Source organism: Moschus berezovskii, chromosome 27 (assembly GCF_049115385.1).
Source record: "Moschus berezovskii isolate FMDL1 chromosome 27, NW_MosBer_1.0, whole genome shotgun sequence".
Taxonomy (NCBI): domain Eukaryota; kingdom Metazoa; phylum Chordata; class Mammalia; order Artiodactyla; family Moschidae; genus Moschus; species Moschus berezovskii.
The window spans coordinates 8,056,236-8,072,058 of NC_142486.1; the positions used below are offsets into that span (position 1 = coordinate 8,056,236).

The following is a 15,823-nucleotide window of genomic DNA, read 5'->3' on the forward strand; positions in this document are numbered from 1 at the left end:
CCCCATGGTCAACAGCTTCATTAAGCAAATGTTGATTTAGTTCTTTGATGTGCCAGGCAGTGTTACGGACCCTGGGGTTGTGACTTTTGTCCATTCAAGCCTGTCTGCTTACTGCCCTCTTCATGGGAGATTTTGGATTTGGTCTCCATCGCCCATACCCTTCTCCAGAGGATGTCAGTAGTTCCGTGGCCATGGCTGCTGTCTCAGCACCTGTGCCAGGGCTCCTAATCGGCTGTGGGCTGGTCACTAGACCACTATTCTTTGGCCAGGCTGCCATCTCTGGTCCAATCAGCCGTGGACAGCTTCTCCCAGGAGGGACCATGGGTGTGGAAGACTCTTGGGACGTGGCAGCCCCTCTGGTCCACAGTCAGGGCTTCCGGGCCTGCATGTAGTCGAGGGCAGGGGCGTGTCCCTCCTCGGCTCCTCCCAGTGCTGTGTGCAGCCGGTGTGAGCCCAGCCTAGCCCACCCACCCACAGGCTTCTCCGGCCGTTTCTTTAGAGGGCAGGCGAGTATCTAGTCCCGGAGTCTGTGGATTTGGAGTGTGTGGAATACTGTGTGGTATACGACAACAGCACCATCTCCCTGGAGCTAACGCTGAAAGACGACAGCAGTGATGATGACAGCGCCGCCGGTGGCAAGCACAGTGAGTCTTTACAAGAGCAGCAGGAAGAAGAGTTAAGTTATTGAGTGCTTTTGCCACATGCCAGGAGCTCTGCCTGGGCCTCCTCTACAGAGCAGCCCTACGGGGATGGCAATGTCAGAACCTGGGAAAGGTCTGGGATGTTTCCTTCTTTGCAAGGTGATAAGCGATCCTGCCGTGGTTTCATGGATGCTGGCACAAGATCTGAGGCTCCTGGGTCAAAGATAAAAGACTTTATTTCTCAGAGCAATAGAAGTAGCCAGAAACCAGTGTGTGGTATTGTTAGAGAACTCTGAGCTTAGGGGGCCTAAATCTTTTCTGACAAACATGCAGAAAGCCTGCCTGCCCTTGACTCTGGAGGGAGGAACTGCCTCTATCGTCCAAGGCTGTTTACTACACAGATATCCTTGAAAAGCCAGTGCCTCTGTTCAGAGGATGTGTGGAAACATGAAAAACCGGGGAGAGCTGTCTCCTGGTGAGTAACGTCCCCATTTTATAGAGGAAGGAATTGGAGTCCAGGAAGGTGAAATAACTCATTCCCTGTGTTTGGGACTGTGGGTTTCTACTGCTGTGTAAATAATTACCCCCTAACTCGGTAGTTTAATACCATAATCATTAGTTGTCCATTTGTGGAATTTGGTAGCACTTAGCTGGGAGGTTCTCGCCTGTCCTGAGGCTGTAGACATGACACCAGCCAGACTGCTGTCCCGTGAAGGTGAGATGGGGCCAGGATGATGTGCCTCTGAGATGGTCACTCCTGTGGGAATAGCCAGGAGTCCTCTGTTCCTCACTGCACGGACTTCGCAGAGGGCTGCTTAGACGGCCTCACGACAGGGCAGCTGGTTTCCCCAGAGGGAGTGGGCCAAGACAGAGGGAGAGAAGGGGACAGCCACGCGTCTATTTATGACCTGGTCTTGAGACGGAACTACTAAGTCACATTCTGTTCGTTAGAAGCAAGTCACTGAGTACAGCCTACCCCTACAGGCTGCTGCTGCTGCTAAGTCACTTCAGTTGTGTCCAGCGCTATGCGACCCTATAGACGGCAGCCCACCAGGCTCCCCCGTCCCTGGGATTCTCCAGGCAAGAACACTGGAGTGGGTTACTGTTTCCTTCTCCAGCCCCTACAGGAGAGGGGAATGAAACTAAAGGGAAGCATTTGAAAGTGTTTGTGGGAAGAGTTTTTAAACCACCACACCTAGTAAGTGGTGGGGCCAGGATTCAAACCCGGGCAGTCTGGCTCTGTCTGGTCTCCCAGGCCTGAATGGTGATCCTGGAGAACAGTCACTTCGTCCTCGAGCTGGACCGTGGCCAGTCCCAGTCTGCTTCACTGAGGCTCCACTGCAGTCCCCGTTCAGCCCTGCTCTGGTCTGACCACACAGGCTGCTGCTTGCCAGCTCAGTGACTAATGGGGTGGGTGAGTTCCATGGGCTGGGCATTCATATCAGTGGTCACTGGGTGGCGTTAAGCTTCCACCTGTAATAACACCAGTTTTCTCAGGAGGCCCTTGACCAGGAAATTGTCCCCTCTTCTCTACACTCATCCCTGGTCAGCAATCCTAGGATTGTCGGCTGAACCCTGAAGTCCTAGAAAATGGTGGTCGGTAAAAACAATCCCCTCTACACTATACCTGACCTCACTTTATCACTATGGAGCCACCATCCTCACTCGGTCAGAAATCACAGTCACAGAACAACAAAACCCAAAAACCACACACTTATTTATTTGCTTACTCAGGGAAGATTGCACAGTCAGGGACAACTGCAGTGGCCAGTGGCTTGATGGTCACAGTTTTCTTTGTTTATTGATATGGCAAACAACATTCTTTGTCCATAGTCTATACCAGACAGAAATTAAACATGTGCACACAAAACCTTGCACAGGGGTATTCCTGGCAGTCTTATAATAGCCACAAAATGGAAACACCTGAAATATTCATCAGCAGATGAGTGGGTAAATCAAAGATGGAGAGTCATGCGGAGGAATATTATTCAGCTACGAAAAGGATGCAGTGCTGACACTTGCTGCAACATAGATGAACTTTGACAACATCATGCCCCGCGAAAGAAACCAGAAAACACCACATTTATATAATTCCATTTCTATAAACAGTCCAAAGCAGGTCAGTCCATAAGAAATAAGGTTACTGGTTGCCTAGAGCTGAATGTTTGCAGGGAGGTGATGAATGAAACCCTCTAACTGGTACGTGGAGGTGATTTAAATGTTCTGAAATTGACTGCAATGATGGTTACACAGCTGTGAATACATTAAAAACATTAATTTCTATACTTTAAATAGATGGATTGTGTGGTATATCGTTACAATATTGTATATACACATATGTAGCTCAGATGGTAAAGAATCCACCTGAAATGTGGGAGACCTGGGTTCGATCCCTGGGTTGGGAGGACCCCCTGGAGAAGGGGAAAGGCTGCCCACACCAGTATTTTGGCCTGGAGAATTCCGTGAACTGTATGGTCCATGTGGTCGCAGAGAGTTGGACACGACCGAGCGCCTTTCACTTTCATATACGCATACATGGTTCACTTACCTTGGATCGTCCTTCCTTGCAACAATATGGAAATGAAAATGAAATCTTGGAGTTTACGGACAAAGATCAGCTTACTTGGTGAATTGCTTTTTAAATTTTAATTGTAGCTTTCATCTCTGTTTATATTCGCTTCAGTTTCCTTGGCAATTGTTTTTCAGAGTGGAGTGCCTGTTCACTGGGCCTCTAGGCAGACGGTGAGCACACAGGGGACAGTCATCTCTTTGGTCTCTGCTCTTAGGAACAGCGCTTGGAGCGGCTGTTGAGTGTGGCAGAATCCTGACCTGCCTCACCTGCCACCCCGTCCTTATCCTCAGAGGAGGCTACGAGCGCTTCTCGGCCATGTATCACTTCTTCCGGACACAGAAGACCATCTGGATGCCTCAGGTAGGCTGTGCACTGAGCACAGGCAGGCTCGAGTGGCAGTGTGGCCTTTCCCTGGGGACCGAAGGGGTAGGGAGCAGGGCTGGAGAACGAGGAGGAAACAGATGCTGTGGCAAAGATGGAAGAGATGTAGGAGATGACTTGGGAATGAGCTTGGGCAGGCAGGAGGTCTGGTCCAGTCCAGTGTGATGAATTTGGAGGAGGTAGAAGCCAGTGTGGTGTTTCATCGATGAGGCCAGTTTAGAGAGCAGGGATCCGCGGCGGGGGGTTCTGGGTGATGGGTCATGGTCAAAGCCACACAGGCAGGGCCATCCTTAGCCGTCTGGCCTCACAAACCCTTTCCTTTGTCTAGTAGGGGAGACAAGGGTTGTAACAAGGTGTGGCCAAGGTGTCTGGAGCCAAACCAGAGGGTGAGTAAGGTAAGCACTGGGGGGCAGTGACAGGCAGACAGGTCCAGTCCCTGGGGGAACTTTATAGCATCTGGTTTCTTGAAGAGCCAGGAAGGAAATGGAGTGTGAACCTGCAGGGGTTTCGTTCTTTCTAGCAGTTACTTTTGCTGTGCTCTCATTCGCCGTGGGCATCATAGGCTGATTCCATACTTTCAGACCACGCTTGGTTATGAGAAATTTCAGTTTCGTCGTATTATAAAACAACTGGAGAAATGTGCCTATGAACTGGAATTTGGTAATAGTAGGGAGTTCCACCTGATGCGAAGAGCTGACTCATTGGAAAAGACCTTGATGCTTGGAAAGATTGCGGGCAAGAGGAGGGGACAACAGAGGATGAGAGGGTCAGATGGCATCACCGACTCGATGGACATGAGTCTGAGCAAGCTCCGGGAGCTGGTGATGGACAGGGAAGCCCAGTGTGCTACAGTCCATGGGGCCACAAAGAGTCAGACACGACTGAGCGACTGAACAGCAACAAGGAATTATTGTTACACATTTTTTAGGTTGTGATGACATCATTATGGCTATGTTTCTGAAAACATGAGTCCCTTGTCTCTCAGTGATACATAGTGAGATATTTATAATTAAAATAACATGATGTTTCTGAAAACATGAGTCCCTTGTCTCTCAGTGATACATAGTGAGATATTTATAATTAAAATAACATTATGTCTAGGATTTCCTTCAAAATAATCTGGGGAGGGTCATGGAGTTGGAGGTATCCATGAAACAAAATGTGCCATTAGTTGATGATGAACGTTTGCTGAAGGGTGATAGATCCAGCAGTTTGCTACATTATTCTCTCTACTTCTGTGTATTTTTGAAATAATTTTTTAAAAGGGAATAAAACAGTCCAGTACAAGCTAGGCTAGTTTAACATTCTAGACTCAACTCAGGTCTTCTTTCTTCTCCCTTCCCAGAGTTGGGCAGCCTTCCCTTGTCTGTGGGCTCTGGACTGGGAACGGGGAGGAGTGAGGGTAGCTTCAGGGATACCTCCTTACTCCCCTCTTCTGGTCCTGGTCCCTTTGGTGCTGGGGGTCCATGTGGGCCCTGTCTTGTGTGACTGGCTGCTTATCAGTGGTGGGAATGTGCCCTCTTCTCATTCTGCCCTGCCTGGCTCTGTGTGCCACAGATGATGGCCTTTGAGGCTGGTTTCCTTTCCATCTGTTACCAAGGATCCTTCAGAGAGAGCCAGCTGAGAATTCCTGACAGGAATACCCCCCAGGTCCCTTCCCTTCCCTTGGCAGCTCACGACCTCCCACCCCATCCACATTCCTTCACCTGAAGCCCAGAATGAGCCCCTGGAGGGTGTGATGGTGGGAGTGAGGCTGCTCCTGGCCTTGCTGGCGTGGCTGCTCCAGCCAGCCCATGTGAAAAGGCGGGGACCCACGCCTGGGGTCATACCTGTTCCCAAACCCAGGGTATGTGTGTGGCGCTCTCCGGGGGACTTCCTCACCTTCCACAGAGCTGTGATTCTTAGCTCAGCAGCTGTATGGCCAGTCTTCCTGGGTCCCTCCAGGCACCCCTCTTTGCTCCCAGAGGAGCGTCCTTACTGGCCTTGCAGTGCCGAGAGGGGGTCTTTCTTGTCTGCAAACATCACATGCTCATAACTCACCTTCTTTCCTTTTCTTTTTTTAATATTCATTTTTGGCTGCAGTGGGTCTTTGCTGCTGTGCAGGGGCTGTCTCTAGTTGGGGAGAGCAGGGGCTACTCTTGTTGCGGTGTGTGGGCTTCTCGTTGCAGTGGCTTCTCTTTTTGCAGAGCACGGGCTCTAGGTGCACAGGCTTCAGTAGTTGCAGTGCATGGGCTTAGGTATCCTGTGGCATGCGGGATCTTCCCAGACCAGGGATCAAACCCTTGTCCTCTGCATTGGCAGGCAGATTCTCAACCACTGGATCACCAGGAAAGCCCCTTTATTTTTCTTTTAAAGCTTTAGGAAGGTGGAATTGGCATAGGTTAAGCAGCACATATTTAGAATGTACAATTTGGTCAGTTTTGACGTGTATACACCCGAGACTGGTCCTTGCTCCAGTCTTCTTAAGTAGTTTGGGAAGAGGGATAGTGGTGGTATCTAGCAGGGGATGGACAAGTGAGTTCTATGCTGCTTGCTTGAGGCCCTCATAGGATGTATGTTCCCTAGATTGGCTTCTCCCTACTTTGGGACTTTTGTTACTAATTCAGGGGCAAGAATGAAAGCCCCACTCCCTTCCTGTTATGTGTTTTGACACGTTGTGAAGCAGAAGAGTCTCTGCTGCTCCCCCAAGGAACTCCTACCAGAGGGATGGAGGCACGGAGTTTAGCCTCTGCGATGGCCCCTCTACTTTAGACAGAGTGACTTCTGATTTCCTGTTTTATATGTTGTTGTTTAGTCACTAAGTCATGTCCGACTGTTTGTGACCCCATGGACTGTAGCTGTGTCAGGGGAAGGCAGTGGGCTCAATTTGGACACGTTAGTTTGTGATACTGGTTTCTTTTACATTTGTCGACGTGGCTTGTTTTGAATTAACAGGCAGTGTCTGTTTAGAGCAGAGTATGTTTTTATCCATGTCACACCTGCTCCCCCATGGCCCTTAAAACTACTGGGAAAGGAAGCTGTTTCGAAAGCATCAGAAAGAGCCGTGACAGATTTGTGGTGAGATTGAGTGAGATTTTCCACATGAAGCCAGGAGTTCACTTGGCTCCAGCAAGCTGAGCGTCCTGAGGGGGTGGTCACCCTGAACCCTGGGGAGCGCTTTGGGTCACATTTGCAGGTAGTGGGCCTGCCTGCCTGCATGTGGAAGGGCCGAATGTCTCACAAACTTGGAGGTTGACTCGGAGTGGTGTCTGCTCATTGATAAAAAAGCTTTTGAGGTCGACAGTTTCGGAAGAATGTGGGCTGGTGGTGGGTTCACTGGGAGGGGAGGTGGGCTGAAGCCAGAAGGCTCTGAAAGGCTCAGCTGAACTGCACACTAGCTTGAGGTCTTAAGATGTTGTTTCTGAGTTGAACTTGGAGCCAGAGGTGGTTTAGAACTGGTTTGACCTTTAAAATTATATTGGCTAGCATTTCCTATGGAAAAATGATGAAAAAAAGGGGTTTCTAAACAGTTTGAACATTCTTTGGCATTGCCCTGCTTTGGGATTGGAATGAAAACTGACCTTTTGTCAGTCCTTGTGGCCACTGCTGAGTTTTCCAAATTTGATGCTGAAGCAGAAGCTCCAGTACTTTGGCCAATGATGCAAAGAGCCAACTCATTGGAAAAGACCCTGATGCTAAGAGAGATTGAAGGCAAAAGGAGAAGAGGGCAGCCGAGGATGAGATGGCTAGATAACATCACTGACTCGATGGACATGAGTCTGAGCAAACTGGGAGACAGTGAAGGACAGGGAAGCCTGGCGTGCTACATACAATCTATGGGGTCACAAAGAGTCAGACACAACTCAGCCACTGAACAACCACCACCACCACCAGATCACATTCTATGAACATCAGTTTATACAATGTCAGTGGATTTCTTTTTCTTTTTTTCTTTTGAGGTTATGCCTAGGTTTCATTTTACTAAATATAACAAGTAAGTTTTCAGTCTATGCCAACAATAAACAAGTATCTACTGTTTTATTACAGACATCCGAACTGCAAGAGGTCACCCAAGGCACCTTTAGGGGGATTTTCATTAGTTCTGGAGGCATGATTTGAGAACATTCTTAGACTGGTGTGCTTCTCTGGCTGTTTTCCAACTTGTTTATAAGTCTCATTAATAATTGTCTAATAATTATTTTTATTAATATTTTTATTAATAATTGTTTCTAACCACCTGATGGGTGCTCTAGTAATCTTTCCTTGGAAACACTCAAATTTTGTAATCTGCCCCCTCCCAAGCTTTATTGAGGTATAATTGACATATAAGATTGTGTAAGTTTAAGGCATACAACATGATTTGATACAAATATGTGTTGCAGCTTTCCTGGTGGCTCAGATGGTGAAGAATCTGCCTGATGTGCAGGAGACCCAGGTTTGGTCTCTGGGTCAGGGAGATCTCCTGGAGACGAGAATGGCTACCCACTCCAGTATTCTTGCCTGGAGAATCCCATGGACAAAGGAACCTGGAGGGCTACAGTCCAAGGGGTCCCACAGAGTCAGACAGGACTGAGCAATGAACACTTTCACTTTCACTTCATATGTTGCAAGATGATTCCCATAGTAAAATAAACACATCCATCACCTCACACAATGACCATTTATGTGTGTGTGAGCGATGAGAACATTTAAGATGTACTTTCTCGAAATTTTTCTTAAAATTTCAAGTATATAATACTGTTTTGTTAATTGTAGTCATTATGCTGTACATTAGATCCCTGGAACTGACCTGCCTTATGTCTGGAGGTTTATAACCTTGACTAACATCTCCCCATTTCCCCCACCGCCACAGCCCCTGGAAATACCATGAATTTTGCTTTTTCAGAGTTCCACATGTGAGTGAGATCATGCAGTGTTTGTTATTTTTTGACTTATTCACTCAGTACAGTGCCCTCAAATTCCATTCATGTGGTCACAGATGACAAGATTTCCTTCTTTTTTATGGCTGAACATTATTCCATTGTATATACATGCCATATTTTCTTTATCCATTCATCCATTGATGGACTTCTAGGTCATTTCTGTATCTTTTGTGAATAATGCTCAAATGATCATGTGGGGTGCAGATATATCTTCAAGATAGTCATTTCATTTCCCCTTCAGATATATACCAAAAGTGGGATTGCTGGATCAAATGGTAGTTTTGTTTTTAATTTTTTGACATAATTTTTTAAAATTAAATTTTATTTTATATTGGGATATAGTTGCTTTACAATGTGGTATTAGTTAAAGGGGTACAGCAAAGTGGTTCAGTCATTTGTACACGTATATCCACTCTTCTTCAGCGTCTTTTCCCGTATAGGTTGTTATAGAATACTGAGTAGAGTTCCCTGTGCTATTCAGTAGGTCCTTGTTGATTATCTGTTTTATATATTGTAGTGTGTGTATGTTAATCCCAGGCTCCTCATTTATCCTTCCCCCTACATCTTTCCCTTTTGGTAACCATAAGTTTGCTTTCAAAGTCTGTGAGTCTATTTTTGTCTTGTGAGTAAGTTCATTTGTATCATATTTTTTTGTGTGTGCGTGTTTTCTTCTTTTGTGTTTTTTCTGTATCATATTTTTAAGATTCCACATATAAGTGATACCATATAGTGTTTGTCTTTCTCTGTCTGACTTATTTCACTTTGTTATAATAATTTCCAGGTCCATCCATTGTTGCTGCAAACAGTGTTACTTCATTCTTTTTTATGGCCGAGTAATATTCCATTGTATATATGTACCACATCTTCTTTATCCATTCCTCTGATGTTGGACATTTAGGTTGCTTCCACGTCCTGGCTACATAAATACTGCTGCAGTGAACATTTGGTTAGTCTCATTCACTCTTAGAGTTTGCCTTTCTAAGCTTGTTTGCTGAGCCGCATCTCAAGAGACAAAACAAAAACAGCTTCTTCTCTGGGGATTATTATCACAGCAGACTTTCTCCATCCCCTCCTCAGGAACTGGATGCCTTCCAGCCATACCCTATTGAGATAATGCCAGGCAGGATCTACCTGGGAAATTTCAAGCAAGCCTGCGACCCTAAAATTCAGAAGGATTTGAAAATCAACGCACATGTCAACATCTCCATGGAGACAGGGCCATTGTAAGTAGAAATACCATTGATTTTTTAAATATTAGTATTATTTATTTATATAAGACTTCTAGTGGCATGCACTGATAGAATCGAAAGGGCTTTTAGAAGTCAGTACACACTGGAACGGAATCTGCGCTGTTTTCATCTATTCCTAGCCTGCTCTTGACTTGCTCGTGTGAGCATAGCATCCTCTGCCCCAGACTGAGACCCTACACTTGTCCCACACCCCGTACTTAAATCTCACCAAAAGTAATGCTTTTTTGGTGCTTTGACATTCTGATGCAAAATAGTCCTGGTTTACCCTGCTTTTCTTGTCTCAGGCCCTCTGAGAAGTGACCCCTCTCTTAGTCCATCTGGGCTGCTGTAACAGAATACTGCAGACCATTGGCTTATGAACAATGAGATTTCTCATGGTGTGGAGGCTGGGAAGTCCAAGATGGAGGCACTGGCAGATTCCGTGTCTGATGAAGGCTTGCTGTTGGTTCACAGATGGACTCTTCCTGCTGTGTCCTCACCTGGCGGAAGGGGCAAAGCTCTCTAGGGGTCCCTTTTACAAGGCACTAATCCCACCCATAAGGGTTTCTATTTCTGCCCTCATTAGGGACACACACACACACACTCTCACCGTTGTTCATGGAGCAGGACAGTTCTTTTACAGCCTTGCTTGTCAGCCTGTGTCTTCCCAGATATGTCCAGTCATGATCACCAAGGCCTCTACTTCCTCTAGTTCCCAGTCAAAAGCTAATAAACTTCAGCTCAGAGAGAATTTATATAACACAAGAATTCAGTGAGGCATCTGGTAATAAAAATTACTGTATGAAAATCAATAAATCTAAAGAAACTCACATCAAGGCACTTAGTGAGGCTGCTGAGAACGAGAGAGAGAGCAGGGAAAGAGGCGGAGGAGCCAGACACGACTTTCACAGGAACGGTAATCAGGCTGACGGCCGACTCGACAGACACCAGCGAGAGGGAGACGCGGGACGTGTCTGTGCAGTCTTTCTGGTGATCCCTCTCCGCCTGCCATCCGCAGCATTCGGGCTAGACTCACTGAGGCGCGCTAATGGATGGAATCAAGCAAGAGAGACAGGCTGTCGCTTCAGATATTGGGCCACAGAAAGACTGTGGCGTCTGTCTTCCTGTGCCTGGCTCACTCTCCCTGAAGGAAGTCAGCTACCATGCTGTCAGCTGTCCTCTGGAGACAGGTCTGCATGGCACGGGCCTGATGGTTTTCAGCCAACAGCTAGTAATGAACCGAGGCCCTCGGTCCAAGAGCCCGTGGGAAACTGAATCCTGCCAACAGTCATGTGAATTCCCTGGTGGCCCAGTGGTTAGGATGCGGCACTTTCATTGCTAGGGCCTGGGTTCAGTCCCCAGTGAGGGAACTATCTCACAAGCTACACAGTGCAGCCAGATAAACAAATAAAATGTAAATTTCTAATTGTTGCTAGTATGTAGAAATCCAGTTGATTTTTATATGTTAACCTCGTATCCGTCAACCTCCTCCATCCAGATGTCTCCTCCACTGTTAGGCTTTCCCCAGCTCCCTCGACTTTTGCCTGCCCCTCCTCTGCAGCAGCTCGTGTTGGTCTTTATCCTAAAGCCTAGCTGACTGGATTAGCCATTTGTTTATATGTATACCTCTCCCATCAGGGTGAGAGCTCCTTGGAGTTGGGAGAGGCCCTATTTGATCCATCTTGTGTCCACTAGGGTCCAGCTCAAGGTCTGGCACACTATACGCATTGAGCAAGTGTCTGAGGAGAGAGTGAATGATTGGGGATAGATGGATGGATGGATGGTGGGTGGTTGGGTGGGGAGGGAGCGAGAGAGGAAGGGGAAGGGAAGGATGGATGGACAGAATGAATGCATGCATGCATGCATGGTGAATTGTGCTTGGATTTGTCACAGCAAATGCTCATGCAGAAACTAAAGCGGAATATTTTCATTCTTGAATCTACTGCACCCTGCATGCCACAGTGAATGACCAGCAGGCCGTATTCTTCATAAATAACATTTATCAAGTGCTCACTGCACACCAGGCGTTGTGCCAAGCTCCTTGCAGGCATCTTCTCATTAAACGTGCCACAGGCCTCATCTCCCTCTTCTCTCTCCCTTATTCATAAAGCTCTAGCCACTCTGATCTCCCTGATGTTTCTCAAGCATACTGGATATCCTGGCCCTTGGAGCCTTTGCACTTGGATTCTCCTCTACCTGGAACACTCTTTCCTCAGATGACTGCCTGGCTTGTCCCATCACCTCCTTTAAACCTCTTCCCAATATCACCTCCTCAGGAAAGCCTTCCCTGACCGCCCTATCTGAAACAGGAGCCCCACCACTCCCCATCAGTCTTGTGAATGGACTCTGTCAGTCTTGCTTCCTCCATTTAACATAGCAGACTCGTTACATATTTCCATCCTCACCGTCTGCACCGTGTTCCAGGAAAGCACCGGGTTTGGTTAATAATATCCCTTTTATTGAGTACTGTCATGTGCCAAGCAGATTGCTAAATGCCTTACATAGATGAGTTGACTGAATCTATACAACAGCCCTCTGAGGCAGGTGCTCTTTTTCTGAGAGGGGAGCAGTTGGTTGCCTCCCTCTCCCCGCTCAGCATCCTCCCTTTATGGTCCTGTTGCTGTGGATAAAGGACACTACAGCCAGGCTCCGGGCGAGTCTGCCTGATTATGTGCTTTTCTTCTGTTTAGTTTTGTAGGCGACGCCGACAAGCTTCTGCACATCCAGATAAAAGATTCCCTGGAAGCAAACATTACACCGTTTTTACGCCACCTCTGTCACTTCATTGGTAAGGGGCGTTCTTCAGCCAGGCCCCAGCTGGCCTGTGCCCAGGGAGCAGGGGGGCCATGGCGCCTCGTACCTGTTGCTGGCGGTGACTCCCAGCTCTCGGGAGGAAAAGGGCAGGGCTATAAGCACAGTCCAAAACCTCAGGAGGCAGGCAGTATACCGTCACCACGTTTTCCAGATAAGGAAACGGTGGCTTTGAATGCCCAAGCCCCACAGCCAGTGCGCACTGGTTGTGGGTCACATTCAGGCCACACAGCCTCTGTCAGCACCCAGGTGTCCGTGGGGTACGGTCCTTCCATCCCACCTGGGAAGTCGGCCAGTGGCCGACCTTCCTGGGAAGGAAGCACGGATAGCTCAGAGAAGGCCTTTGTATGATGATGCTAAACGCATCATTTGCCAGGCAACTAAACAGTATCCTAGAGCTGTCACGTGACCCGCCTAGACCGTGGTGTGCTGGTTCTGAACCTACTCTTGGATCCACTGAGGCCAGTCATCTTCCGGATCCTCAGGGAAGGAAGCCACGCACAGCCTTCCACCTTTCCTTCCCTCTCCAGATATTCACCTGGAGCTCAACTCCGTCATCCTCGTCTTTTCCACCTTGGGTATCAGCCGCAGCTGTGCGGCCATCCTGGCCTACCTTATGCATCGGAACGGGCAGACCCTAAAGGTACGTATTCCCTGGTCCAGGAGGTGAGGTCAGAATAGCACCTCAAAGGAATGGGTCCCCAACACTGCCTCGGGACCTTAATTGACAGTGAGGGGTTGAGAGGGAAGGGTCAAGGGCTTTACCTAACATACCACACGCAAGGACAGGGTGCCAAGATCTGGGCTAGAGGCCTGAGGCTGGGCACCTGGGGCAGGCCCGGGACGCAGGCTGGGCAAGGCTGTGGCCAGCGGGAACATCTGCATGTCCCCAGTGCTGCCTGTCTCTCTGCTCGTGTTTGTTCAGGGTTCTGTAAGGGAGGTGTGTTTTGGCTGCTGCAGTGTACCTGTTGGCCTTCTGTATGTCTTCTTTGGAAAAATGTCTATTCAGAATCTTAGCCCTTTTAAAAATCAGATTATTTGGACTTTTTTTGTTAGGTTTTTTTTTCTTTTTTTTGCTGTTGAGTTATATGAGTTCTTTATATATTTTGAGTATTAACCCATTATTAGTTATATTTTCCTTCTCTGTTCAGTTCAGTCTCTCAGTCATGTCTGACTCTTTGCGACCCCATGGACTGCAGCATGCCAGGCCTCCCTGTCCATCACCAACTCCCGGAGCTTGCTCAAACTCATGTCCATTGAGTCAGTGATGCCATCCAATCATCTCATCCTCTGTCGTCCCCTTCTCCTTCCGCCTTCAATCTTTCCCAGCATCAGGATCTTTTCAAATGAGTCAGTTCTTCACATCAGGTGGCCAAAGTATTAGAACTTCAGCTTCAGCATCAGTTGTTCCAATGAACACCCAGGACTGATCTCCTTTAGGATGGACTGGTTGGATCTCCTTGCAGTCCAAGGGACTCTCAAGAGTCTTCTCCAGCACCACAGTTCAAAAGCATCAATTCTACAGTGCTCAGCTTTCTTTATGGTCCAATTCTCACACCCATAGGTGACTACTGGAAAAACCATAGCCTTGACTAGACAGACTTTTGTCAATAATTTCTCTGCTTTTTAATATGCTGTCTAAGTTGGTCATAACTTTCCTTCCAAGGAGCAAGCATCTTTTAATTTCATTGCTGCAGTCACCATCTGCAGTGATTTTGGAGTCCAAGAAAATAAAGTCTGTCACTGTTTCCATTGTTTCCCCATCTATTTGCCATGAAGTGATGGGACTGGATGCCATGATCTTAGTTGTTTGAATGTTGAGTTTTAAGCCAGTTTTTTCACTCTCCTTTTTTACTTTCATTAAGAAGCTCTTTATTTCCTCTTTGCCTTCTGCCATAAAGGTGGTGTCATCTGCCTATCTGAGGTTATTGATATTTCTCCCTGCAATCTTGATTCCAGCTTGTGCTTCATCCAGTCCAGCGTTTCGCATGATGTACTCTGCATATAAGTTAAATAAGCAAGGTGACAATACAGGCTTGTTTGTAATCTTTTTTTTTTTTTCTGACTGCACTGCACAGCATGCAGGATCTAAGTTCCCCCACCAGGGATTGAACCAGAACCTACCTGCAATGAAAGTGTGGAGCCTTAACCACTGGACCATTAGGGAAGTCCAGATTGCCTTTTTAATTCGTTGATGGTTTTCTTTGCTGTGAAGAAGCTTTTTAATTTTATGTAGTCCCACTTGTTTAGTTTTGCTTTTGTTTCCTTTGCTTTGGGTGTCAATTCCTAAAAGTCACCACCAAATTGATGTCAAGGAGTTTACTGCCTATGTTTTCTTCTAGGAGTGAGTTTAATGGTTTCAGGTCTTCTATTCGAGCCTTTAGTCCACTTTGAGTTGACTTTTGTGTATGGTGTAAGATAGTGGTCCCATTTCATTCTTTTTTTTTTTTTCCCTTTGGCCGCATGGCTTACAGGATCTTAGTTCCCTGACCAGGGGTTGAACTTGGGCCCCCGGCAATGGAAGCAAAGAGTCCTAACCACTGGACTGCAAGGGAATTCCCAACAGTTTCATTCTTTCACATGTGGCTGTCCAGTTTTCCAACACTACTTATTGAAGAGACCATTCTTTCACCATTGTATATTATTAGCTTCTTTATCCTAAATTGACCATATACGTATGGGCTTATTTCTGGGGTTTCTCTTCTGATCCACTGAGATATGTGTCTATATTTTATGCCAATACCATACGGTTTTTATTACTGTAGCTTTGCAATATAGTTTGAAACCAGGACGTATGATGCCTCCAACTTTGTTCTTCTTCCTCAAGATTGCTTTGGCTATTTGGAGTCTTGTTGTTCCATACAAATTTTAGGATTGTTTATTCTATTTCTCTGAAAGATACCATTGGGATTTTGATAGGGTTTGTGTTCAGTTTGCAGATTGCTTTGGGTGGTATAGACATTCTAACAGTATTCCTCCAATCCATGAGGATGGAATATCTTTCTGTTTACTAATGTCTTTAATTTATTTCATCATTGTCATAGTTTTCAGTGTACAAGTTGTTCATCTCCATGGTTAAATTTATTTCTAGGTATTTTACCCTTTTGACACAATTGGAATTATTTTCTTAATTTCTCTTTCTGATAGTTTTTATTAGCGTATAGAGCATAGCTGATTTTTGTATGTTGATTTTGTATCCTATAACTTTACTGCTTTGTTTATTCATTCTAACAGTGTCTTTGTGAAGTCTTTGGGGTTTTTATATATAATATGTTGTATGCCAAGAGA

General features: G+C 46.6%; 1 protein-coding gene across 3 annotated transcripts in view; it reads left to right on the forward strand.

Annotated features, from left to right (window-relative positions):
• The window catches only part of STYXL1 (serine/threonine/tyrosine interacting like 1), a 30,113-nt gene that overhangs the window by 9,128 nt on the left and 5,162 nt on the right, over nt 1-15,823 (forward strand). For all 3 annotated transcript variants that reach the window (XM_055410086.2, XM_055410084.2, XM_088833324.1), the window contains 5 exons: nt 500-644; nt 3,428-3,573; nt 9,573-9,718; nt 12,415-12,512; nt 13,066-13,178. In XM_055410086.2, coding sequence (XP_055266061.2) covers nt 500-644; nt 3,428-3,573; nt 9,573-9,718; nt 12,415-12,512; nt 13,066-13,178 — 648 coding nt within the window. The remainder of the gene's footprint in view (nt 1-499; nt 645-3,427; nt 3,574-9,572; nt 9,719-12,414; nt 12,513-13,065; nt 13,179-15,823) is intronic.